Here is a 26,762-nt window from a genome sequence, read left to right as displayed (position 1 = left end):
CAGAGTAGAGTTGCGCCCCTATGAAGGCTTTGTCCCCAAGGTTTAATAATCTTTTCACCTAGCCAACTCCTGGGCCCGAACAACCTTTACATATTCTCAAACAAGCTCCTTACACAAGCTGGACATTTCCAAAGTTTTAACTACTTACCTGGCAGCCACATAACCCTTTAGAGCATTGGATAAGCCATTCGTCATTCCCTTGGGGAAAAAACAGTGAAAAAGAAGCATCCTCTAGAATGCTTGCATCCTGAATCATGAAGCTAATACAAAGAGCAAACAGGGTGAAGGACATGGAACCTCCTCCAGTGCTAAAGGCTCACTCCATGAAAACAGTAGCGATATCTTGGGCGACGTGAGCCAGAATCTCTTTCAAAACAGTTTGTAGCACATAAAGCTAGTTGTCACAGCACACCTTCCTAAAGTACTACCAAGTGGATTCAGGTGTCTCAACAACTGTAGAGCTTCAGAGAAAGACTATCCACACAGCACTTAAAGCGGAGTTCCGGCCTCAAATACCTTTTTTAACTAAAAATACCCCTATAATACTAATCCATCGCCCTTTACAGAACCGCTATTCTCATACTTACAAGGTGTACAGTATTGGATTTTAGTCAAAATCTTACTTTTAAAAACACTGTCTGGGCGCGGCCATCTTAGACGTGGGCATCTGAAGCCGCAGTGTAATCTGCTGTGTCCTTCTTCCTGATTCCAGGGAGTGTTCTGGGAGTTCTTCCTGATTCCAGCCTCCTGGGAGTGATGACAAACAGCTCCCAGGATGCAATGCAAAGGCAGAAGTGATGTTGGTGGCCGTGGCCACAGAGGGGGAGAAGAAGAAAGTACAATCAAAAATGCCCTGAAAATAAGGTAAGGGACCCCCGAAAAAAATTGAAAATGCCCAATTGTTGATCAGCATAGCGAGCACTCCAGGAATCACTAAAGTTGCAAAATAGGCCGGAACTCCACTTTAACTTCTCAAATTAAAAATGTATTTTCAGCATCATCCCACTTGTGTTAGCTAGTTATTTATTATGGGTATGCTGCCATGGATGAAAAAGTAAAATTATATCAAATACTTACTGTAAATTTATTTTTCTGGTGCCTTTTATGCTATACACTGGTCCCGAAGGAAGGGTCAGAGGCCGAGCTCTATCACTGGTATCTTATCATAGCTAGGCACCAGAAAAGTAAAATTTTGGTGAGTATTTGATAAAATTTTTCATTTTTAGTAGGATCATTCACAGAGAATGTAGGTCTTAATTATAAATAGCCATTCTCAAAAGGCTCTCAAAACGTAGATAAATAAAGGTCTCATGTATCCAGGCATATGAATTTATGCTCCAAATATGCTGTATTTTTTCTGCCAGATCTTGGCAGAAAAAAATGCCTCTAATGTTATGTGTGTACATGCATTTATACGCATATGGCATGGAGTATAAATGCATTCTACTGGCCAGAATATTTATTTTGGCCATTGGAATAGATTTAAGCTCATACGCGCATGTTGATGTATAGGAAAATTATGCTTGTTACTCCTCTTCAAATGTAGCTTTGGTGCATTTTTTATTTTTTAGTGCCTCAAAACGATGCTCCTAAAAATACAAATCTGAAAGCCTGATGGTTACCCACACAGGGTAACATAGAACTCTGTTTAGAGGCATAAAAAATATATGCTGTATGTCTGTAAAAGTACAATTTCGCTGCCAGTGTGAGAGACCATATAGTAACATACTAAAAAAAAAAAAAAAAAAAGACAGAAAACACAAGATGAAAAATAATTTAAATCACAAAATAGTATCATTTTACAAGCAAATGGTGACAATGACAATAACTGTCTAAAAAACTGAAATAAAAGGGTGAGGTGCTTAATCAAGATATGTGTGAACCTCAGTGCAAAAAAATATATACGGTAAATCAAATAAAACAGCAGGTCATTATTTCTTTGGTGTGTCACAATATGGTACATTGTCTAGAAGGACATCATGTCGTGGCTGCAGAACTAAAAATGGAAAGAAAAGATATAAAAAAAAAAAGAATAATTTTTTAACCAAAAAAGGCAATCAAGGGTGATTTTCTATGTAGAATTTTTAAAAAGAATGAGCAAAAAATGTTAAATAGCCTTTGAAATCCCACAGGTAGGTAGCTTAGATCAGGGACTAGCCCTTCTGCCTGCTGCATTCATTTAAGTTTATTGCCTGCAGAAACTAATGTAAAAACTACGAATTACAACTAATGAAGAGTGTATTTATTTTAAAGGGAAACTAATGGTTTTCAGTTTGATTGTCTTGGAAGCTTAAAAACAGATATTTTATATCTTACATCATATTTTTATAAATTCTCATTTTTAAAAGAAAACATCTCGTTGTCCCCAATGGCCATACGTTTACTTTTTCTAGAAAATCTAATAGCTCAAAAATGGTTGTCTCCTATCCCATCAACATTTCTTCAATGGCATAATATGGTTCAAAAAACTCTTGAAAGAGAAAAATTTGCATACCAACATAGGGGTTGTGTACAAAAATTCTATAAAATACGGTCCCCCTGGCCTGCTGTTTATCTATAGCCGGTTTATTCAGTTACCTAATTTTATGACATATTTGTGTTACTACTCATGCAGATGTGTTTTTGGAGCTCGTTTTTACTGTTTATTTTTATGTAATGCTACGATATGCGGCTTGATTTCGTGTACTAGCATATGGAGCTGAACTGACATACAGTATCTCACAAAAGTGAGCACGCCCCTCTCATTTTTGTAAATATTTTATTATATCTTTTCCTGTGACAACACTGAAGAAATGACACTTGGCTACAATGTAAAGTAGTGAGTGTAAAACTTGTATAACAGTGTAAATTTACTGTCCCCTCAAAATACCTCAACAGACAGCCATTAATGTCTAAACCGCTGGCAACAAAAGTGGGTATACCCCTAAGTGAAATGTCCAAATTGGGCCCAAAGTGTCAAAATTTTGTGTGGCCACCATTATTTTCTAGCACTGCCCTAACCCTCTTGGGCATGGAGTTCACCAGAGCTTCACAGGTTGCAACTGGAGTCCTCTTCTACTCCTCCATGATGACATCACGGAGCTGGTGGATGCTAGACACCTTGCGCTCCTCCACAAATGCTCAAAAGGGTTTAGGTCTGGAGACATGCTTGGCCAGTCCATCACCTTTACCCTCAGCTTCTTTAGCAAGGCAGTGTTCATCCTGGAGGTGTGTTTGGGGTCGTTATGTTGTAATACTGCCCTGAAGCCAGTCTTCAAAGGGAGGGGATCATACTCTGCTTCATTATGTCACAGTACATGTTGGCATTCATGGTTCTCTCAATGAACTGTAGCTCCCCAGTGCCGGCAGCACGCATGCAGCCCCAGACCATGACACTCCCACCACCATGCTTGACTGTAGGCAAGACACACTTGTCTTTGTACTCCTCACCTGGTTGCTGCCACACATGCTTGACACCATCTGAACCAAATACGTTTATCTTGGTCTCATCAGACCACAGGACATGATTCCAGTAATCCATATCCTTAGTCTGCTTGTCTTCAGCAAACTGTTTGCGGGCTTTCTTGTGCATCATCTTTAGAAGATGCTTCCTTCTGGGACAACAGTCATGCAGACCAATTTGATGCAGTGTGAGGCGTTTGTTCTGAGCACTGACTGGCTGACCCCCACCCCTTCAACCTCTGCAGCAATGCTGGAAGCACTCATACATCTATTTCCCAAAGAAAACCTCTGGATATGACTCTGAGCACGTGCACTCAACTTCTTTGGTCGACCATGGCGAGGCCTGTTCTGAGTGGAACCTGTCCTGTTAAACCGCTGTATGGTCTTGGCCACTGTGCTGCAGATCAGTTTCAGGGTCTTGGCAATCTTCTTATAGCCTAGGCCATCCTTATGTAGATCAACAATTCTTTTTTTTCATATCCTCAGAGAGTTCTTTGCATGAGGTGCCATGTTGAATTTCCAGTGACCAATATGAGAGAGTGAGAGCGATAACACCACATTTAACACACCTGAGACCTTGTAACACTAACAAGTCACATGACACCGGGGAGGAAAAATGGCTAATTGGGCCTAATTAAGACATTGTCACTTAAGGGCATACTCACTTTTGTTGCCAGCGGTTTAGACATTAATGGCTGTGTGTTGAATTAGTTTGAGGGGACAGCAAATTTATACTGTAATAAAAGCTGTACACTCACGACTTTACATTGTAGCAAAGTGTAATTTCTTCAATGTTGTCACATGAAAAGATATAATAAAATATTTACAAAAATGTGAGGGGTGTACTCACTTTTGTGAGTTACTGTACTTTGTTAATTATCTTACATGTATTAGTGAGATAGGTTTATTGAACATGCTGTTTTTTTCTGCTTCTCTTTCTTTTCTTTGGTATTGTGGTTTTGTATATTAAATGCTAAAAAAAAAAAAAATTCAATATAAATTGGTTGATTAAAAAAAATAATAATAAAACATCTATAATTGCTGTTTTCAAAAACCTTCCAATAGTTTATATTTATAAAGAAGACCTAGCATTAGATCTTTTATATGTCAGTTAATGTGCAAGTATACCACTTTACAGGTATTTATTAGCTCTCACAGAGATCACAGTACTTTCCCTGAAAATGTATTTACTTACATTTATCTCCCTAAGGATAAAGCCATCCCCAAGGGTCAGCATCTAACTCTTGGACTTGGATGCTGGCTCAGAGATGATACAATCCTGTTAACTCTGATACCTGTGCAATCCACAGCTGTGTTCACAAATGCCATACATGTGAATGGTAATGGTCTATTAAGCATTTTGCCTGGAGTCCAGCTTTAACGTTTCTTTAGACGTAAAAGGATTGCTTATCTGATCTGAAATAGCCCTAGTTCATCGGCACAGGTGGCTAGGATAAATTTTATTATACCTGATTGCAAATGACTCCCACCCCCACAGCTTTTTAGATCAAGAAATTGGTTCAGGTGCCCCCCTTCCCAAGGTCAAAATATTGAAATGCACATATTTGTACTACAATCTTTCAGTGACCAGATTATACATGCATGGCCAGCTTCCATCTACTGCTTCTTGGCATCCTTATGTGATAGTAAAGTCCATTCAAACATGGAGCTGTGACTCGCCCCCCCCCCCTCCCCTCTCTCTTGATTGGCTAACTAACTTTGATTAACAGCAGCAGGAGCCAATGGCACTGCCAAATCAGGAGGGAGAGTCCCAGATAGCCGAGGCTGTCGTGCACATCGCTGGATTGAGATGGGGCTCAGGTAAGTATTAGTGGGCCACTGCACACAGAAGATTTTCTATCTTATTATCTTAAGATAAAAACTTTCTGCCTTCAGGATCACTTTGAGAACTGTGCCACATCTTCCTAATCATTGTGCCTCTTTTCACTTTCTGGACCCTTACCTCATCCTCTGCTCCTATGTCCTCTAATATCACTGCTGAATATTAATAGTCTTAGCCCACAGACTTATGTTTGTAAAGGGGCAAAAAAGTGGCTTGTTCTTACCTATTCGATCTGAATCCGAATGAACACCTTGAATAACGGTTGTTCGGAGCAGAATTTCAACATCTTGTCCTATTTTCATTAGCTGTAAAATAAAAAAGAAGACAATATTCCAGTCAACACCTCTATACCAGAAATATAGTTCTCCAACAGTAACCTACATTTAATTTTATATGCAAAATTTACCACTAACATTTGCTTATATGTACTTTATTCTTGTAAGGTCCCATTCACAAAAATGTACTGTTTCGTAAATCTGTGCAAAGGGCTGTCTTTACCTGCATGGGAGGCACAGGAGTTCAAAATAAAGACAGGCTGACAGGTGCACAGCTCTCCAAGCACACCCTCAAGTGTACATTTATGTGGGACCAAAGCATGGATCAGAACATAGTATCGGTGTGTTCTGATCCGTGCATTGGCCCCTCAAGGAAGTACACTAAGGGCTCTTTCACACAGTCCATCCGTCAGACCGACCCGTTTATCTCAGCGGGGGATGGAGGATGACAGCTGTTCTCCGCGTTGTGTGTGGAGACACAGCTGTTAGGACCCCATGCATTTCTATGGGGAAATCGAACGGGAACGGACCGTCGCTCCGTTCTCATCCGATCCGCTGGACGGATGGAAAATAGGGTCTCCATCCGTCCAGATTTGATGGATCGGATGTCAGCGGACATGTCTCTGCTGACATCCAATGCCCCATAGAGATGCATGGGGTGATCGTTCAGATCCGCCAAAAAAACTGACAGGCCGATCTGAACGGTCTGCCTGTGTGAAAGGGACCATAGGGATGCGAATGAAGATCCGTGCAGCTGTCCATTTGTCATTAATTACACCAGGCTGCCTGCACACGGCTGCATGGAACACCTGTGCCTCCCATGCAGGTAAAGACAGCCCTTTGCATGGGTGTACAGAACAGTATCCCCTTGTGAATGAGGCCTAAATATTAAAAATACACTGAATCGTGACATGATGCTATGCTCCCATACCCAGGAAAAAGAAAAAAGGCCTACCATTGTTTATCCAAGTGGCTATCCGCACCTGTAAACTACTAATGGGCCAAAGCAATCTTTGCATAATGGCTATGGGCCTAACTATTCGACAATGACTGCCACTGTAAATACATACATAGAACTATTTTTTGGGAACAGATGATGGCTTCATTAAGCAGTACGAATGTACAGTATAATAGCAAATTATTTAATTTATATTTGTTCTATCAACAAATTAAAAATATTTTTTTCTAGTTTGACCAGTTACAGTCTTAAAACAGAAAGAAGTAAAACTGTAAATCTGTAATTTGTCCAATATAGAGCACACACTTATACAGCATGTCAAAACTATTTACAGATTACAGGAAAAAGGCCTCTAAGAACCTACTGCCTTGCCCTACATGAACAAAGCACAGGTTCTCTTTAAGAATCCATGGACTCCATATGCATCCTAGTTTACCAACATTTTTCCTTACCTCTGATATCTTTTCAGGAGAAGTCTCATTTTTGTTTTTCCGAAACTCTGCATTGATCCTTTGCCTTGCAGCTGAAGTAAAGACAAATGATACATGCTAAAAAACAGTCATATAACATTTAGTATACAACTCTGTAGCTGAACCATTCATATATTTATTTACTTACCTTCTAATGCTCTATTGTCATTCTGGAAAACTTGTTGTCTTGTTCTATGCAATGCTTTGAAAAGCCTCAGAGCCTATAAGTGTACAGCAAAGTAAAAAAACAACGTATTGCAGTAGATGTCTAACCAAACTGGTATTTCAGACAGAATCAGCCAATGGTTTTAAATTTCTCCTGAGAAACAGTAACAGAAAACAAAGACTCTGCAAAAAGAGTGAAAGTTCAGCACTGATCCAACTTGAGATAAAATATTACAGACTTTATTAGTGATCCATCAAGACATAAAAGAATCCTTAAAAACGGCAAGATTGATGCGTCACAGCCATAACCTTTGGGCCTTAGTCATAACGGGTTTGATTTACTAAAACTTGAGAGTGCAAAATCTGGTGCAGTTGTGTATGGTAGCCAATCAGCTTCTAACTTCAGCTTATTCAGTTAGGCTTTGACAAAAAAATCTGGAAGCTGATTGGTTTTTATGCAGAGCTGCACCAGATTTTGCACTCTCCAGTTTTAGTAAATCAATGCTATTATGACTAAGGCCCAAAGGTTAGGGCTGACACACATCAATCTTGCTGTTTAATGGATTCTTTTACATCTTGACGAATCACTAATAAAGGTTATACGATTTTATCTCAAGTTGGATCAGTGCCAGACTTTCACTCTCTTTGCTATACTGAAACAGTATGTATAGCTCTGTCCTGGCATAGACAACCTAACCTTATACTTGTAATACTGAATGTGGCTTATAGCACTGCATTTTCTTTTTCCATAAAGACTTGTTAGTGCATGTATCTTTTTAGCAATGGCAAGGATGGGTGGAATGAAGTAAACATACAAACGGTTAGAGTGATACTAAAGTACCATTTTTTTTTTTTCATTAAAAATAACAAACGTTATACTTACCTGCTTTGTCTGGTGGATTTGCACAGAGCAGCCCAGATTGTCCTCTTCTTGGGTCTCTTGGCCCCTCCCTCCTGTTGAGTGCCCACACTGCAAGCAGCTTGCTATGGGGGCACCTGAGCTGAGCTGCAGTTCCGTATGTCCATTCAGACACGGAGGCGTGGTTTGGCCCTCCCCCTCTCTCTCCTGATTGGCTAACTGACTTTGATTGACAGCAGCGGGAGCCATTTAGGAGGGAGAGGCCCAGCCACTCTGGGCATCGCTGGATCGAGATGGGTCTTAGGTAAGTATTAGGGTCCATTCACACTAGCGAGACTTGTCAGGCGACTTGGTCGCCTGACAAGTCGCGGTCGGTCGCTCGCCATTGAATAGTACAGGACCCCTTCTAATAGGAGCGACACAAGTCGCTCCGACTTAGAAAAAGGGTCCTGTACTACTTTGGGGTGACCTGGAGGCGACTTGCATTGACTTCAATTATATGAAGTCCCTGCAAGTCGCGCCGAGGTCGCGGTGCACACAGGTCGCCCCAGCAAGTCGTGTCGCGCCAGTCTGAATGGGCGCTTAGGGGGCTGCTGCACATTGAATGTTTTTTATCTTAATGCATAGAATGCATTCAAATAAAAAAAAAACCTTCTGCTTTTAGAATCACTTTAAGTAAGCATCAAGAAGCTGTCAAGTTTGCACTTTTTATAATCAACGACTATTGCTTCTTAACACTGGTGCTTGGCAGCTAGTAAATTGTGGCTATCAGCGCTCCCTTGCTGGTCTTTCCTCCATCGCTGAAAACAGCAGTGGTGTTAGTTCCATGGAGTTGTGACAGTGCTCAAGCCTACAGATTAGCTACTAGTCCCAAGCACTGTCACAGGGAGCAGATCACATGCTCTGCCATACCTAGAAGTGTTGGGCAGTGTCACTGGCTGTAACGGATGAAGAAGTAGCTGCATGGGGGAAGACATGCATGCATGAGAGTGATGTCACCCAGGACCGGCCAATCAAGAAGGCCGAACAACAGCACCCAGAAGAAGCTGGGGAGAAGATGGTGGCGAGGGACCTCACAGGCATCGAAGCAGAGGTAAGGATTTTGGAGTTTGCGTTTTTGTGGTGTGAACTGTAAGTAAAACTACTAAGTCATCGGGTGGCTGATCTGCTGGGCGATCGCTGTGTACCGATTGGTCACCCCAGCAATCACATGGTACTATTTACAGTGCTTGTCCCTCCCTTTCCTCTTATAAGGGGAAGGAGAAAGATCCCGTAATTGTAAACGGGCACAGAATGAACAGATCAGCAGCTACTGATCCATTTATTCTGCTGCTGTGACATAGGAATCTTTCCAACCCTTTTCTATTCCCCCACCTCTACTCCAACACTCTCTCCAATACTGCCCCTAGTGACCTGTATATGAACTCTTCTTCTCCCTTATCCTGCCCCTCTGATCATCGACCCCCTTCACCTCCATCCTGCTAATGTAGACCAGTCAATTTACTCCTTTTCTGCCTCCTGCCACTGCGTATAACCTTTACATTAACAAATCAAATGCACCTTTACCAAGAATTGGTTGTTATCCCCTCAGTACCAGCAGTTTTTTTTATTTCCAAAAAGTTGTGGCAAAAAATGGGATCACTTGGGGGTGTCTACCTAATAAAGGAATCATTGGGGGGGGGGGGGGTTCATACTATTCTGGGATTTCTATTTAAAAGTGGTTTCAAAGAGGAAGTAAACTCTTCCTTTTTTAAAAAATGTTTTTCTTCCCTGCAAAGTAAATGCATAATGTGCTAGTATGCATCACATCCTAGCACATTATGTGACACTTACCTCCAAACTAAGCCCTCGTCGTCCCCATCCATCTTCTGCCGTCTTCCTTCCTGGACTGCGGACTCCGGCTATGCTACTGGCCAGGAGCCGCATGACGTCACTTCCGCGCATGGGTGTGGGAGCCGCCGGTTACGGCACAGGGCTCTGAAGACACGGCACAGGCAGCCGTTTCTTCAGAGCGCATGCGCCGATGATGTCATCGGCTGCATGAAATGTAAATATTTCCTAAACGGTGAAAGTTTAGGAGATATTTACAGTACATATAGGTAAAAGTGATCAGAGTGGGTTTACAACCACTTTAAAGGCTAAACATTTACTTACCTTAAATGTGGTTGTAAACCCTTAATATACCCAGTAAGGGGACTAACCTTAGGTGATACACTGATATGATTCAAATCCTCCTACATAAGTTGTACCTGTCTATCTGCAACTGTATTTCCCCAGCATCCATTCAAAGTGCAACATTTAAAAAATATTTCTCAGCTCTGAAAAGCAGGGGGCAGAGAGCTGAAGTTACATCAGTGAGGAGAGCTGATTGGAGGGGAGGGACAACACCCCCCTTCCCCTCTCTTCACACGACACACAGAAACAAAGTTCAAGCTGTTAGTTAACTTGAGGTCCCTCCCCTGTCACCATTTTTCTCTCGGTGTCAGAAAAAACATGTCAGAAGTGACTCATGCTTGTAGCAGAGGAAGGAAGCAGACAGAAATGAGACTTCATGCTCTAAATTGAGACAAGTACACAATATAAAGGGATATGCTTTGTTCATATTTCATGTCTGAGGTTTACAACCACTTCAATGCATTTCCAGCATTAGGGTAAAAAATTTTAGGTAATGGTATGCCCCCCCCCCCCCCCTCTTTTATACTTAGGCTAAAAGATCAATCGGCGCAGTCACCATAAATTAATAGTGTATGTGAATATGACAAAACATAAAAAACACTAAATCAAAATGATGTGATTAAATTACAGAGGGGGGTTGCCAGCTGAAACACTACAAGGAGATCTCACAACACCTTCTACCCAACACCCAACACAGCCGGAAATTGGTGCAGTGCAACCCTTTATACATATGTGTTACATATGTGATAATTTGCAATCCGCAATAAATGATATGTGGATACATAAAAAAAAAGAAAAGTAAGCAAAGTTCATAAATGAAATTCTTGTGATGATAAACACAGTCTAAAACAAACACCACAGTGCATCCAAATGATGAAATAGCTATAGACAGGACTATAGGGTTCACTCATACCTCCACCAACAGAGAGTAGTGGCCGCTCACCTCCAGGACATGACCCTTGAATTAACAGAAAGGTCACAATACACTTTGTCCCCTTCAGGGGTTAACCCTTTCAGCCTCCTAGGCTTTAATCTAAGGAGATCTGAGTCATCTTGTGAGGGGTACGTGGAAGCATACCCATGCTCACAATCTTTTGTACTACCCTTTACCCCAACGCAGCCGCACAAGCCACCCTTTAACCCCAGCCCAGCCGCACAAGCCACCCTTTAACCCCAGCCCAGCCGCACAAGCCACCCTTTACCCCAGCCGCACAAGCCACCCTTTACCCCAGCCCAGCCACACAAGCCACCCATTACCCCAGCGCAGCCGCACAAGCCACCCTTTACCCCAGCCCAGCTGCACAAACCACCCTTTACCCCAGCCCAGCCGAACGCACCACCCTTTACCCCAGCCGCACAAGCCACCCTTTACCCCACCCCAGCCCAGCCACACACGCCACCCTTTACCCCAGCGGCACAAGCCACCCTTTACCCCAGCGCAGCTGCAGAAGATACAGCTTCCTCCACTCTGGTACCAGGTATTATAGCTGAGAATTGCACCCGTGAACTAGACAACAGGTGCAAACTAGAACTGACTTATTGTAAACGCAGAATATATACCACACAAGATCAGGTAAGAGTTTGATCACATTATCCTAAACAATTCAAACTGTAAACAGTAATATCATTAGTTAATCTAAGGAACAGTCAACGGCTAACAGTGATCTAATTAAAGAGTAAGCTAAATTACCAACTAGTCACGTAGACAAGCCTTGGTGACTCAGGTCAGTGCCCATCCAGACATTTTGGCACCAGTTCCCCTGAAAGACCCAGGGGTGTCCAAATCTCATTAGCCAGCTTTAACTCGTGTAATCTGTCCACTAGACAAGTCATCAACAAAACTCATACAAAGTTCTAGTCAGAAAAAGTGAAATTAAAGTGGATTGTAAAGTAAATATTTAAACAAAAAAAAAAAACAAACATGTCATACTTACCTACTCTGTGTAGCGGTTTTGCACAGAGCAGCTCTGATCCTTCTCTTCTCAGGTTCCCCGCTGACGCTCTGGGCTCCTCTCCGAGTGCTCCCATAGCAAACCGCTTGCTGTGGGGGCACTCATGCGTGCTCGCTCCTAAGCTGGCTCTCTGCGTCCATAAGACACAGAAAATCAGCTCAGCCCCGCCTCACTGGCTGTGATTGACAGCAGCGGAAGCCAATGGCTTCCGCATCTCAGCCAATCAGGATGGAGAGATCTGGGAGAGCCTCAGGTCTTGTGCACATCGCTGGATCGAGATTAGGCTTAGGCAAGTATTGGGGGGGGGGGGGCTGAGGGGGGAGCTGCACACTGAAGGTTTCTTTCCAATATACATAGAATGCATGAAGGTAAAAACATTCAGCCTTTAGAACCACTATAATTTATCTTCACAGATTTCTTGAGGGATATTGTTGATAAATATTTCTGTCCCAAGTGGAGGAGCTTTTCTAACCCAGTCTGCAGGAAGGACACCATATTCCCTCTGACCTTTAACCTGTACAAGATTAATATTATACCTTTCTATCCACTCCAGAAGGGAAGCTTTATTGTCTTTATTCAGAGCATTATTCCAAGCCTTGCTCTCAGTTGTCTGTCTGTAGCAGCTCCTCTACTTTTACAGACTTTGTTGAGGCAGTGAGAGTCATTGGCTCCCGCTGCTGTCAGCCAAATCCTATGATGAGGGAGTGGGGACGGAGCTGAGACTCCTTGTGTGTGTCAATGGATACAGGAAGTAGGGATGGGCTCAGGCGTGTTCGGATCCTATTCCCAACCCACCTGAGCAATCCCACCAGTGAGCCCTCACTGCACACCGCCAATCATAGGCAGCGTGTGTATGTGCAGCTGCAGGCCGGGAAATGACTCACTGCCTATGATTGGTGGTGTGCAATGACGGCTTCCTGGCGGGATTGCTCAGGTGGGTTGGGAATAGGATCCGAACACGCCTGAGCCAATCCTTAGCGGGAAGTGAGAAGAGGAGATTCAGAGCAACTCTGTGCAATTTTAGGGAAGGATAACACTTTTATTATTTTTTTTTAAAAAAATGACTTTACAATCACTTCAGCAGAAAGTAAGGGAAACGTTTTTTTTTCTTCAAACTCTTTGAACTTTTTCCCTTCTAGTATTAAAAAATAAAAAACCCACGTGGTAATAAATACTGCCAAAAGAAAGCGGTGTTTGTTTAAAAAAAAAAAAAAAAAATTATATAAAACTCATGTGGGTACAGTGTTGCATGACAAAGTAATTATCAGTCAAACGATCACAGAGCTTAAAAATGACCTGTTAATGAAGGGGGTTACAGGCTGGTGCTTAAAGCGGAGTTCCACCCAAAAGTGGAACTTCCGCTCATTTGCTTCCTCTCCCCCTCCAGTGCCACATTTGGCACCTTTCAGGGGGGAGGGGCGGGTACCTGTTTTTGACAGGTACCCTTCCCCACTTCCGGGAGACGGCGCCACGGCAATGTCCCTCGGAAGTTTGGCCCCCTCCTCCAAACCAATCCGAATGCGCAGTGAGCTTTGCGCATGTGAAGTAGGGACCCGCCCGTGAAGCCGCAAGGCTTCACTGCCGGGTTCCCGGAACTGGCAATGGTGGCGGCAGCACCCGACAGCCGATTAAAACATCGACTGCGGTGCCGACATCGCTGGACTCCAGGACAGGTAAGTGTCCTAATATTAAAAGTCAGCAGCTACAGTATGTGTAGCTGCTGACTTTTAATTTTTGGAGGGGGAGGCTGGAACATTGCTTTAAGTGGGTGGCATAGTTTTGGATAGAGAAGACCCCTATTACATATTTATTGATCTCTATGCCCCCCTCAGTTTGTCCTTAAAGTGGAGTTTCAGCCCTTAAAAAAAAAAAAAAAAAGAAGAAGAAACATAAGATACTGTAGCTGCTAACTTTTAATATTATTATTATACAGGATTTATATAGTGCCAACAGTTTGCGCAGCGCTTTACAGTGTGAGGGAAGACAATACAGTTACAATACAATTCAATACAGGAGGAACTAGAGGGCCATGCTCACTAGAGCTTACAATCTAGAATAGAAGGACACTTACCTGTCCAAGGAGCCCGCAATGTTGGCACTCCAAGCCGATACGTCCATCAGCTCCGGGTGCAGACGCCGGCATCTTCACTAAGGGAAACAGGAAGTGAAGCCTTGTGGCATCACAGCCTGTTTCCTACTGCACTTTCTGAATGGTCCCGCTGTCTTCTGGGACCTGTGTTTTTCCCAGAAGGCAGCGGTGGGGGCTTGGTGAGGAGGAGGGGCCGGAAATTTTTGAAAATTGCTGTACAATGATTGCAATGATCTCACCCGGAAAAGGGAGGGGGTACATGATTTTGACAGGTATCTGCTGCCCACCATAAAAGTTGCCTAATGCGCAGCAGAGGAGAAGGGAAGCAAACAGGCGGAGCTTCCCCTTTTGGGGTGGAGCTTCCTTTTAATACCATTATCACTGGGAGGGGAGATGAGAGGTTATTCAAAAAAATTAGGGTGTCACAGGAAGAAGATAGAGACACTAGTCATGTTGACAACTATCTAAAATGAGAATGCCTCTCACTTCCTGTTGTGTCCCTGGCACAGGAAGTGAAATTAAAGCTCCACAGTGAGGTGCAGAAACCCAAGAGGTGTTTTCTCCCTGCACTACCTGATCTAAAACTAAAGTAAAGATTCAGGCTGTACATACACTGAAATACACCAGGATGCCTCCAACGTAACCGACCTGTCCAATACAGACACCACACTCACCTTCATATTCCCTTCCAATCCTGCTTCATTCCCAGCAAGGATCAGCTATCACCAGCATTGGGCCAGCCTAACCAATCACAGAAGAGGCTCGCAGTCACACCTCCGCAATTCGCATTGGTAGAAGCCTTTCAGGCCATGATTGAATCGGGCAGGTGTCCCATCACCTTACCCTTGTCCTGCGTTGTTCATCAATTCTTCTACAGAGAATATGCAGAAAGCGCGTTATTTAATGATTACAAAATGACAGCACTGTGTACTATATCTGCATTTAGTCTTGCAACAAGTTTCGCTAATGCGAATTGGAAAATTTGCCCAAATACAAAATGGCCGCGAGCGAGATCTATGGCCTGACCTCACTAGAAAGCGACATCCCGTAGATGGCCTGACGGCGGTTGTCAGACTATTTTCTCCGCCCCCTAACGCTTTGCTTGTCAGCGCCGCGGGCTGCAGCTATGGCGGATGAGATCAGCAAGGCTCAGAGTGCCCAGCCGGGGGGAGACACTATCTTCGGGAAGATCATCCGCAAAGAGATTCCGGCCAAAGTCTTCTATGAAGATGAGCAAGTAGGTGGACAGGACACGTGGAGCCGCCTGTGTGTGGGTGACAGCTATCTGATTGATGACATGTGGAGATTCTGACAGCTGCTGCACTCTGATTGGTGGAGACTCCTGATGAGTCATCCTGCCAGCCACGTGACCCGAGGGTGCGCGCTCCCCTGGCGTCCGCGTGACCCGAGGGTGTGCGCTCCCCCGGCGTCCGCGTGACCCAAAGGGTGCGCGCTCCCCCGGCGTCCGCGTGACCCGAGGGTGCGCGCTCCCCCGGCGTCCGCGTGAGCCGAGGGTGCGCGCGCTCCCCCGGCGTCCGCGTGAGCCGAGGGTGCGCGCTCCCCCGGCGTCCGCGTGAGCCGAGGGTGCGCGCTCCCCCGGCGTCCGCGTGAGCCGAGGGTGCGCGCGCTCCCCCGGCGTCCGCGTGAGCCGAGGGTGCGCGCGCTCCCCCGGCGTCCGCGTGAGCCGAGGATGCGCGCGCTCCCCCGGCGTCCGCGTGAGCCGAGGGTGCGCGCGCTCCCCCGGCGTCCGCGTGAGCCGAGGGTGCGCGCGCTCCCCCGGCGTCCGCGTGAGCCGAGGGTGCGCGCGCTCCCCCGGCGTCCGCGTGAGCCGAGGGTGCGCGCGCTCCCCCGGCGTCCGCGTGAGCCGAGGGTGCGCGCGCTCCCCCGGCGTCCGCGTGAGCCGAGGGTGCGCGCGCTCCCCCGGCGTCCGCGTGAGCCGAGGGTGCGCGCGCTCCCCCGGCGTCCGCGTGAGCCGAGGGTGCGCGCGCTCCCCCGGCGTCCGCGTGAGCCGAGGGTGCGCGCGCTCCCCCGGCGTCCGCGTGAGCCGAGGGTGCGCGCGCTCCCCCGGCGTCCGCGTGAGCCGAGGGTGCGCGCGCTCCCCAGGCGTCCGCGTGAGCCGAGGGTGCGCGCGCTCCCCAGGCGTCCGCGTGACCGGAGGGTGCGGGCTCCCCTGGCGTCCGCGTGACCGGGCCTCTGCCAGCTGCAGGGTGCGCGCTCCTCTGCCAGCCGTGTGCCTGGGCCTCTGCCAGCCATGTGGCCGCATCAGCCCCCATGCAGAGGAAGATGGGGGCTGATGATCTTCTGAAAATACTAGCTGCCTGACTGTCACTGACCCAGTGAGTTCCAGGAGATGTTGACACATTTGTTTTAAAGTTACTGTAAAGGTAATTTCTTTATTAAAAGAGAAGTTTTTTTTTTTTTTTTTGCACATTTATACTTCCCTAGGTGGCTGCTGCATCTGTCCCCCGTAGGCTTTAACACTGAGAACCGAGCGATCTAACACCACAGATAGCTCAGTTCTCAGAGCTGACTGTCGGTCACTGGCTCTCTTCTCTGTCCCCCCCCCCCCCCCCTTGCGCTCACTGGAGTGTCGGGCTAGGAAGGAAGCGGGAGCGGCCAGCTCAGGCTCTCTTCGGCTTACTGAGCTGGGTGCCCGTGTTCTGTCAAAATAGCCAACTCGTCAATCTCCAACTACGTCTCTTCCGGTGTCTCTCCAGCAGCAGATTTCAACGGGTTGGCTCTACTGCCCATGCACGTGTGCGCACTCTACAGAGTAACAGACTGGCGACAGCCAACATCTTGTTACACTCAGCCAAGTCTTAAATTTCAGACTCCTTATAGCAAATAAAGTGAGTGTATATTCATATGTACAATATTTTGAAACCCGTGAGACTGTTTTGATGTTTAATTTTAAAGCCTAGAAGTTTGCAGCTGAGCAGTGCGGGGTGTACCAAGATGGCCGTCGCCACCTTCTTACTGCAGGCTTTCAGAATGAAACCTCAAAAAAGTTTTATGGGTTTTAAAACACTGTATATAAGCATATATGCTGACGTTCTTGCTATAATAAGTCTGAAATTCAAGATTTGGCTGGGTGTAACAAGATATCTGCTGCTGCCGCCAGTGTGTTAGGGTGCGCTTGGGCAGTAGAGCCAACTCTTCCAAATCTGCTGCTGGAGAGTCACCGGAAATTACGTAGTTGGAGATTTTGACGAGTTGGCTATTTCAACAGAACACCGGTCCAGGCATGTGGGCGGATCCCAACCCCAGTGCCGTGATCTTGCCCAAGCCTGGACTAGCTCTGTGACGTCAGTGGTCTTCAGCCTGCTGTTTGCTGAAAACAGGTCACAGGAGCTTTGACTGTATTTCTCCTTTAAAATAATAAGCTTGTTATACTCACCTGCTCTGTGCATTGGTACTGCACAGAGCGAACCCCAATGTCCTCTTCTGTGTCTGCCCCCCCCCCCCCCCCCCAATAGCAAACCGCTTGCTATGTGGGCTCACTCCCAAGCTGGGCAGTGTGTGTCTATAGACCTATGCAGTGTGGCTCAGCCCTGCTTCCTCCTTACAGGATTTTAAGAAGAACGTGGTTGTAAGGCCTCAAGGTTTGTCACCTTATTGCATTCTATGAATTAAGGTGAAAAACCTTCTTTGCTGCAGCCTCCCCTAGACCCCCCCCCTCCTTTTTAATCTTACCTGAGCCCATCCAATCCAGCGATGCACAGGCGCTCCAGCTACTGTCTGCTACCTCATTGGACAGATTGATAGCAGCAGGAGGCATTGGCTCCCGCTGCTGTCAATCAAATCCAGTGACACAGGGGCAGGGCGGAGTCCTGCTATCTGTGTCAATGAACACAGCAGTGGGATTTGTGAGTGAACCTGCACGGGTGGACCCAGAGAAAGTGGTTTCCTTGGAGGCACCCGATGAAGAGGAGGGGCTTGGAGCGCAGGAAGGGGACCCCAGAAGAAAAGGATCTGGACTACTCAGTGCAAAAGGATTGCACAGAGCAGGTAAACATAACTGTTTTTTTTTTTTTTTTTTTTTTTTAAAAACACCTGAGGGTTTACAACCCCTTTAATGTTCTGATTAAAGCCCTCCTTTAATGCAGATAAGGTAAAAAAAAGTTTTAGCTTCAGAAGCACTTTAAAACTTTACAATCATGTAGAGCATCGTGCGGACCTAGTCCTTTCTGCATGGTGCATGTTCTGCTAGTATTAAAAGTTGTTAGTCCATCCAAATCCAAGAAAAAAATAAAGGATATCTATAGTCACAGCATACACTTTCATTTTATAACATCAGCATTGTAATGACAATACAAACAATAGATCTACACCCCAATTCCAAAAAAGTTGGGACACTTTACAAATTGTGAGTAAAAAAGGAATGGACTAATTCACAAATCTCATAAACTTATATTTTATTTACAATATAATATAGATAACATATCAAATGTTGAAAGTGAGACATTGTGAAATGTCATGCCAAATATTGGCTCATTTTGGATTTCATGAGAGCTACACATTCCAAAAAAGTTGGGACAGGTAGCAATAAGAGGCCGGAAAAGTTAAATGTACATATAAGGAACAACTGGAGGACCAATTTGCAACTTATTAGGTCAATTGGCAACATGATTGGGTATAAAAAGAGCCTCTCAGAGTGGCAGTGTCTCTCAGAAGTCAAGATGGGCAGAGGATCCCCAATTCCCCCAATGCTGCGGCAAACAATAGTGGAGCAATATCAGAAAGGAGTTCCTCAGAGAAAAATTGCAAAGAGTTTGAAGTTATCATCATCTACAGTGCATAATATCATCCAAAGATTCAGAGATAATGGGGGGGGGGGGGGGGGTGGAAGAATATATGGGGCTTGATATAGGACAGGTAGCAGAACGTAGAATACGATTGAAACAATGGATAAAAATATACTGGCATTGGTGATGGCAACTACATGCATGGATATACAGTAAAACCTTGGTTTGAGAGTAACTTGGTTTAAGAGCGCTTTGCAAGACAAGCAAAATTTTCAAATAAATTTTGACTTGATATACAAGCGATGTCTTGATATACAAGTAGCCTCAAGTCACAGCTGAGTATAAAAGAGAAGAGAGGCGCCTCTAAGTGTAGCAATATGGTTACATTTAATGAAGGTACAACTTTTAGCAATTCACATGGTTGATGATTGGAACAGGCACATCTAAGGATTCAGGCATCCGGGGTAAAGCTGTCCACATAGGACCATCCTCCGCACCGCCATCTACGTCATCCCTTCCATGCTGCCCCTCGCTTTCAGATCTCTTTACTGCAGGGTGGTCTTCCCGGTCAGGATTACAGACTGCCAGCTGGTGGTGCAGAAAATAGTCTATGTGGACAGCTTTACCCTGGATGCCTGCATACTTAGATGTGCCTGTTTTATTCATCAACCATGTGAGTTGCTACTTGTTGTACCTTCATTAAATGGAACCATATTGCTACACTTAGAGGCGCCTCTCTTCTCTTTGATACTCTGTAGCTCCTGCTGGATTTTGCTTCTTATCCCCTTATGGAAGTGGCTATTTGTGGATGGACATTTTATGCAACCTATCGCAATGCTATAATCTTTTTATATGGACTATAAACTGAAGGACTTATGAATAAATGGTTGTGGAACGAATCATTTGAGTTTCCATTATTTCTTATGGGGAAATTCGCTTTGATATAAGAGTGCTTTGGATTACAAGCATGCTTCCGGAACGAATTATGCTCGCAATCCAAGGTTTTACTGTATAGTGAATGGTTCAATTCATATATGTTCATGTAGGGGATATTTGGGACTTTACATGAGGCAATTGATGGAGTAGATCAAAATGGTTACATGTTTATTACAAAATTACATAAGTAATAGCAATAATATACATAGATCTATAAGAATATTGTAATTCATATATGTACATGGCTAAAGGACATTTACAGCAACACACTTCAGCACCCAATGAATGGTGATATTACATGTAATACAGTAAATGTTAATAAGGAATATAAAATATAATGAAAAACTGTAACTAGAATATAAAACATAGCTGCATCTTGGAAAGCTTTACGCGTTTCATGATAACAGACCACTTCCTCAGGAGCAGAAGCAGCGTCGTATCTATAAACAAATATATAAGTATGGATGTAAATTTGTATAATGGCACAGCCATCAAGGAGCAAATACATGAGAGGATGGGACGTGCGTAAGGGTCAAGGCTGGAAAACCATACTGAATGCCCGTGATGTTCGGGCCCTTAGACAGCACTGCATCACATACAGGAATGCTACTGTAATGGAAATCACAACATGGGCTCAGGCAGGGCTCGACAATCCCCGGGCGCCAGGTCGCATTTGCGACTAGAATTAGCGACCTGGCGCCTGGGGGTGCCCTGCAGAAGGTGTCCTGTCATTTTTGCCCGGACTTCCGCGCACGGAGTGCACGGACTTCCGGGCCGTCCGAAAATCGAGGCCCCGGCTTTTCGGCCTACTTGAGATGACAGGCTTCCAATGGGGAACTGGCGCCCTCTTGTGGAGGCCGGGAGTAATGACTGTTTCCACTGCCTTTTTGTTCTCAATTCATTCATTACCATCTCCCTGTCCAGTTAGTTACCTTTGACAGGGAGTGTGGTTATTATTATTTATTTAATTTATTTTTTAAATGTAAAAAAAATATATATATTTTTTTCTTTTTTTTTAATTATTAAAAAAATAAAAAAAAATTCTTTTTTTTCCAATTATTAAAAAAAAAAATATATATAAATATATATCTATATATATATATATATATATATATATATATATATATATATATATCTATATATCTCTCTCCTTTTTTTTTTTTCTCGTCGCCATGCCACAGCCGAAGGCCCCTTTCACACAGGCTGTCTGATCAGGTCCGCCTGTCAGTTTTTCAGGCAGACCTGATCGGACCCTTGATTCTCCTCTATGGAGCAGTAATCTGCCGCCATCTGATCCTGTCCACCAAAAGCAGACGGATGGATCGGATCAGATGGCATCGGATGGAAAGAGACAGACAGTCTGTTTTCATCCAATTGTGCTAGAGGAGAGTGGGGTTCTAGTCGTATTTATGTGTAAATTTAGTATCCGTTTTATTAAATAAAGCTTGGTTGTTAGTTTAAAAAAAAAAAAAACTGGCTCCTAACTTTTTTAGCTGGCTCCTAGATTTCAGGAAAATTTGTCAAGCCCTGGGCTCAGGAATACTTCCAGAAAACATTGTCGGTGAACACAATCCACCGCGCCATTCGCCGTTGCCGGCTAAAACTCTATAGGCCCAAAATTAAGCCATATCTAAACATGATCCAGAAGCGCAGGCGTTTTCTCTGGGCCAAGGCTCATTTAAAATGGACTGTGGCAAGGTGGAAAACTGTTCTGTGGTCAGATGAATCAAAATTTGAAGTTCTTTTTGGAAAACTGGGACGCCATGTCATCCGGACTAAAGAGGACAAGGACAACCCAAGTTGTTATCAGCACTCAGCTCAGAAGCCCACATCTCTGATGGTATGGGGTCGCATGAGTGCATGTGGCATGGGCAGCTTACACATCTAGAAAGGCACCATCAATGCTGAAAGGTATATCCAAGTTCTAGAACAACATATGCTCCCATCCAGACGTCGTCTCTTTCAGGGAAGACCTTGCGTTTTCCAACATGACAATGCCAGACCACATACTGCATCAATTATAACATCATGGCTGCATAGAAGGAGGATCTGGGTACTGAAGAGGCCAGACTGCAGTCCAGATCTTTCACCCATAGAAAACACTTGGCGCATCATAAAGAGGAATATGCGACAAAGAAGACCTAAGACAGTTGAGCAACTAGAAGCCTATATTAGACAAGAATGGGACAAAATTCCTATTCCTAAACTTGGGCAACTTGTCTCCTCAGTCCCCAGACGTTTGCAGACTGGTATAAAAAGAAGAGGGGATGCCACACAGTGGTAAACATGGCATTGTCCCAACTTTTTTGAGATGTGTTGATGCCATGAAATTCAAAATCAACTTATTTTTCCCTTAAAATTATACATTTTCCCAGTTTAAACATTTGATATGTCATCTATGTTGTGTTCTGCATAAAATATTGAAATTTGAAACTTCCACATCGCATTCTGTTTTTATTCACAATTTGTACAGTTTACTAACTTTTTTGGAATCAGGTTTGTATTTGACAAGCTAATATAAGCTTGAAAAATCTTTCACTTTCAGCTTTGTGGTATTCCTTTTTGAGGGGTCTACTATTTGGTCCTGATTTAGACTCGGTTCTAGACAGGACAGCTGACAAAAAGTGAGCATTCCCTGTTCAGAAGAAAAAACAGCCAGCTGAACAGCTTTTTCTACCTCAAAGGGCTCAGGAGCAAGATAACAAGCCCCAGGGCAAAAGAAGTAATTGTTTGGCGCAGAGGAAGCGTCCTTTTCCATCCTCTTACGTCAACAATATGCAATGACGAATCAATACCAGTGGGAGGAAAACTTAAAAAAATTCCTCCTCCACTGGGCAAGCATGACAGAAAATCAATATATTCTAGCCTTGCTGTCCTAGGAATGCCAAAAAATGTTCGAGTCCTCCTCCAGAAAGTTATTTTGTCACAAACCTTCCTAAAGACACAACAAAAGCCCTGGCTATGAAGGCCCTGCTAAAGGACCTGATGCGACATGAGGTTGTGAGTCAGGTATCACCAGAGGAACATCAGGTATCCTATTCCCATATCTTTCCCAAAAGGAAGCCATCCTGAAGTTTTCGTCTCATTCTCAACTTAAAGCCGCTGAACAGGTCAGTCCTATGCAGATGATTTCGAATGGACTCGATCTTCACTGTCAGGAATCTTTTGCCTAAAGGATGCGTTATGGCATCGATCGACTTGATGCTTACATATAACTATAGCCCCTTAGTCCCAAAAATTCCTGAGGTTGGCAGTGGATATGGGGGAAGGAAGTCCTGAATCTACAATTCAAAGCCCTCCCTTTCTGCCTTTCATCCGTCCCACAGATTTTTACAAAGGTAATGGCAGAAGTCCTTGCTATTCTCCGCCTTCAAGGAGTCTCAGTAATCCCGTATCTGGACAACCTCCTCTTCTTTGCCCCTTCCAGGGAAAGATTGCAAGAAGACCTAGGCAAGGCCCACAGTCCCCTTGAAACCCTGGGTTGGATTGTGAACCTTCAAAAGTCAAACTTCAGTCCAGCTCAGCTAGTACAGTTTTCTGGGTTACCAGAAAAATTGTCGATCAGGAGGTGTCGAAAGAAGAATGACAGCAGATGCCAGCGTGTGGGGATGGGGGGGGGGGAGGGGGCGGCACTGGCACAAGGGGTTTGGTCCCGAGCTGAGGCAATGAAGTCCTCAAAGTCTTAAAGTGAAGAGAGTTAAAAGGCAGTTGCCTTAGCATTGGCTGCCTTCTCTCCAAACCTCCAGGGATCCCATTTGCAGAATTTATCAGACAACGCCACTGCCGTGGCTTACTTGAACAAACTGGGTCATGAGAAGCAAGGACCTTCAGTTGCTGTCAACAAAAATCCTGAAGTGGAGCGTATCCTCTCCCTGTCACTGGTTAAGGATGCTAACCAGTGAAGCTAGAGTGGTTGGAGTCTGGTGTCTGCATTCCCCCCCCCCCTCCCATTACAAAACATCCCCCCCCTACTGGACAGACTGTGAGAAAGGGCAGATGCACTGAGGGTGGAGTGTCTGTATGGACCCTTTGTTCTTAGTGCGCCTCCACATGTGGTGCATTCCCCCGATTCATGTATTGGTCTACACAGGTACATGGATCTGTCATCTGCACTGACATTTGCCATATGGAGACACTGTATATGTAAAGGAACACTTAAAGTGCACTCCCCACGCCTGGTGTTTTTAAAATAAACTGATAAAAATTATAGTGTAAAAATAGTGAATAAGCAGCAGCAGTAGAAAAAAAAATTGGTATGAAGAAAAATAGTCCTATATTGAACTATCTACAGCGCTTGCTAATATTTGTAAATATTCAAGTGTTGCAAAATACTGTGCAAACAATATATAACAAGGTGATCCCAATGTTTTGATAAAAATATATAAATATTGTATAAATATTTACACTACGTGACGTACACTGGAGCGCAAGCCGGAATCCCCTCCGCTCGCCACTCTGCACAGTTGTACACTACAGTCACGGGAATTTTAAACCGTTTTTGATGATCATTGCTGCTCAATTTAATTGGAACCTTGCTCTTCATGGGAATAAAACCCTTTTAAAACTTTTATTACGCTATCTGGAGCTTTTACCTATATTGTATGCTGACCTATGGAGCGGTGAGGAGGGAACCATCACCTACACATCCAGGAGGCACCACAAGGTGACCTACCGTGGCCCTGAGGGCCTACAAGCGTGATTGGTCTCAATATCGTACGATATATGAGACCCATTACATCTGGTAAGTCACCCACCTTCTAAATATATCACAGGATAAAGGAAACCAGCACCTGCACTTTTAAGAAAAGTCACCATATAATTGTGGAAATTATCACTGAGCACTAGAGCTGCACAATTCTGGCCAAAATGAGAATCACAATTTTTTAGCTTGGAATAAAGATCACGATTCTCTGTGTAACAAAAAAAAATTGGGATAACTTTACTGTTACGTTTTTTTTTTTTTTTTTTTTTATTCATTAAAGTCTATTAATTGCGTTTGAAAGACTGCTGCGCAAATACAGTGTGACATAAAATATTACAACAATCGCCATTTTATTCTGTATGGTCTCTGCTAAAAAAATATATAAAATGTTTGGGGGTTCTAAGTACTTTTTCTAGCAAAAAAACCTGATTTTAACTTGCAAGCAACAAGTGTCAGAAAAAGGTCTAGTCTTTAAGAGGTTAAACTTCCTTTCTCCCTGGCAGAGGGAAGGAAAATATACAATGTAATCATTTTGTTTATAGTTACTGGGAGACTTCTGCTGATAGGCGTTTGCCGGAGGCTTTTTTTTTTTTTCCACAGCTGTTCTCTCTGCTATGCAGCTATGCAAAGAATCGAGCATATCTCAGGTTTAGATCGTCAGGGGGGTGAATCGAGCTCGCGATTTTCATACGATTAATCGTGCAGCTCTACTGAGCACCTTCAACTTATGGTGCCACATGCAGAACAACTTAAACAATATATTACTTTATAATTTAAATAAAGACAAAAACAGTACTGGACTTGCAATGGTATGATAGGCCGTGGCCCTTTATTAACTATATGTAATAACCATATTTTAGTTCAGCCCAGAAGCTCGAACTAACCATACGCATTAACGTAACAAGAACTGTAGTCCAGTCAAAAAACTCGGACTACCCATTGTATAACACCATACAATAAAAACAAACCCACTCACAACACTGGGAACATTGGAAGGGAGGGAGGGTCGAATTTCTTGGTCCTCTCCTGTTGACTGATTTTTGACAGTTGTTACACTCTCTTATATAGGGATAACTGTCACTTCAATGTATTGAAATTATTCAAATTCCTCCAATCACTAAAGTATATTTTCTACCAATTAAATTTCAGCCTTAACTGACCAATCCTTACTTTTATAATTTATCCAATAGAAATAGTTATATTCTATACAATTTTTTTTTTTTGTCTTGCCACGGCCCCATACATGCACGGCAGGTACCATGACCCGCCATGCATTTCATTATCCAGATACTTGAAGAAATCGTTTTTACAACTGAAGAAAACAACAAAATTGGAACTATCACTTATTAATTTATATCACGTGATGAACTTTTAAAAAAATGCTATATGCTTTTTATGTCACGTTTTGATTCTTTTTATCACGTTTTATTTATTTACAATATTTATATATTTTTATCAAAACATTAGGATTAGCCCCCATTCACACTGGGGCGACGCTACTTCGCACCGCGACCTCCGAGGTCGCGGTGCGAGCAGCGCGCCGCTACCTCGGAGCGGCCGCCACGGACTTCGTAACATTGAAGTCTATGGCGGTCGCCTCCTGGTCGCCCCAAAGAAGCTCCGGACCCTTTTTCTGAGTCGGAGCGACTTGTGTCGCTCCTATCAGAACGGGTCCGCAGCTTCCCTATGGGAGGCGACCTGCGGCGACCTGTGAGGCGACCAGGTCGCCTCACAGGTCGCCCCAGTGTGAACCGAGGCTTACCTTGTTATATATTGTTTGCACAGTATTTTGCAACACTTGAATATTTACAAATATTAGCAAGCGCTGTAGATAGTTCAATATAGGACTATTTTTCGTCATATGGAGACCCGTCAAAATTTTAAAGAGTGAATTAGACCAGTGTTTTTCAACCTTTTTTCAACCAAGGCACCCTTTACAATCTGGCAGAATCTCGAGGCACACCAATAAAAATGTCCGAAGAATTAAATTGTTACTTACGTCAATGGGATACTTGAGCCTGGGACTATCTACACAACCGCTCTATTCTTGCAGGATTATTGTTAATGGAAACTGCACTTCTTTTTTTTATGTTGTATTCCGCTTGCACATCTGCTTCAGTTTGGCCGCAGCGCAGGATACCCGCGGTTTTCA

The 26,762-nt window shown here is 44.1% G+C and overlaps 2 protein-coding genes across 2 annotated transcripts in view; one reads left to right on the top strand and one right to left on the bottom strand.

The window, feature by feature from the left end:
- Positions 1 to 1,915: 1,915 nt before the first annotated feature.
- Positions 1,916 to 14,954, bottom strand: LYRM7 (LYR motif containing 7). The gene is made up of 5 exons (XM_082274513.1): positions 14,902 to 14,954; positions 7,136 to 7,208; positions 6,970 to 7,040; positions 5,508 to 5,589; positions 1,916 to 1,996 (listed from the first exon to the last, which is right to left on the bottom strand). Exons 1-5 carry the CDS (start codon positions 14,905 to 14,907, stop codon positions 1,932 to 1,934), a joined length of 297 nt encoding a protein of 98 aa, XP_082130639.1. The 5' UTR covers positions 14,908 to 14,954; the 3' UTR covers positions 1,916 to 1,931.
- A 329-nt stretch (positions 14,955 to 15,283) lies between these two features.
- HINT1 (histidine triad nucleotide binding protein 1) overlaps positions 15,284 to 26,762 on the top strand; it is a 31,898-nt gene continuing 20,419 nt past the window's right edge. Inside the window, exon 1 of the mRNA XM_082243471.1 lies at positions 15,284 to 15,464. Coding sequence (XP_082099597.1) covers positions 15,354 to 15,464 — 111 coding nt within the window. The 5' untranslated portion in view covers positions 15,284 to 15,353. The remainder of the gene's footprint in view (positions 15,465 to 26,762) is intronic.

This window comes from Pelophylax lessonae (assembly GCF_965119305.1).
Source record: "Pelophylax lessonae genome assembly, chromosome: 1".
NCBI classification, from domain to species: Eukaryota; Metazoa; Chordata; class Amphibia; order Anura; family Ranidae; genus Pelophylax; species Pelophylax lessonae.
Note: the sequence above shows the minus strand (reverse complement) of the source record. Positions and strands in the feature narration are given on the sequence as shown.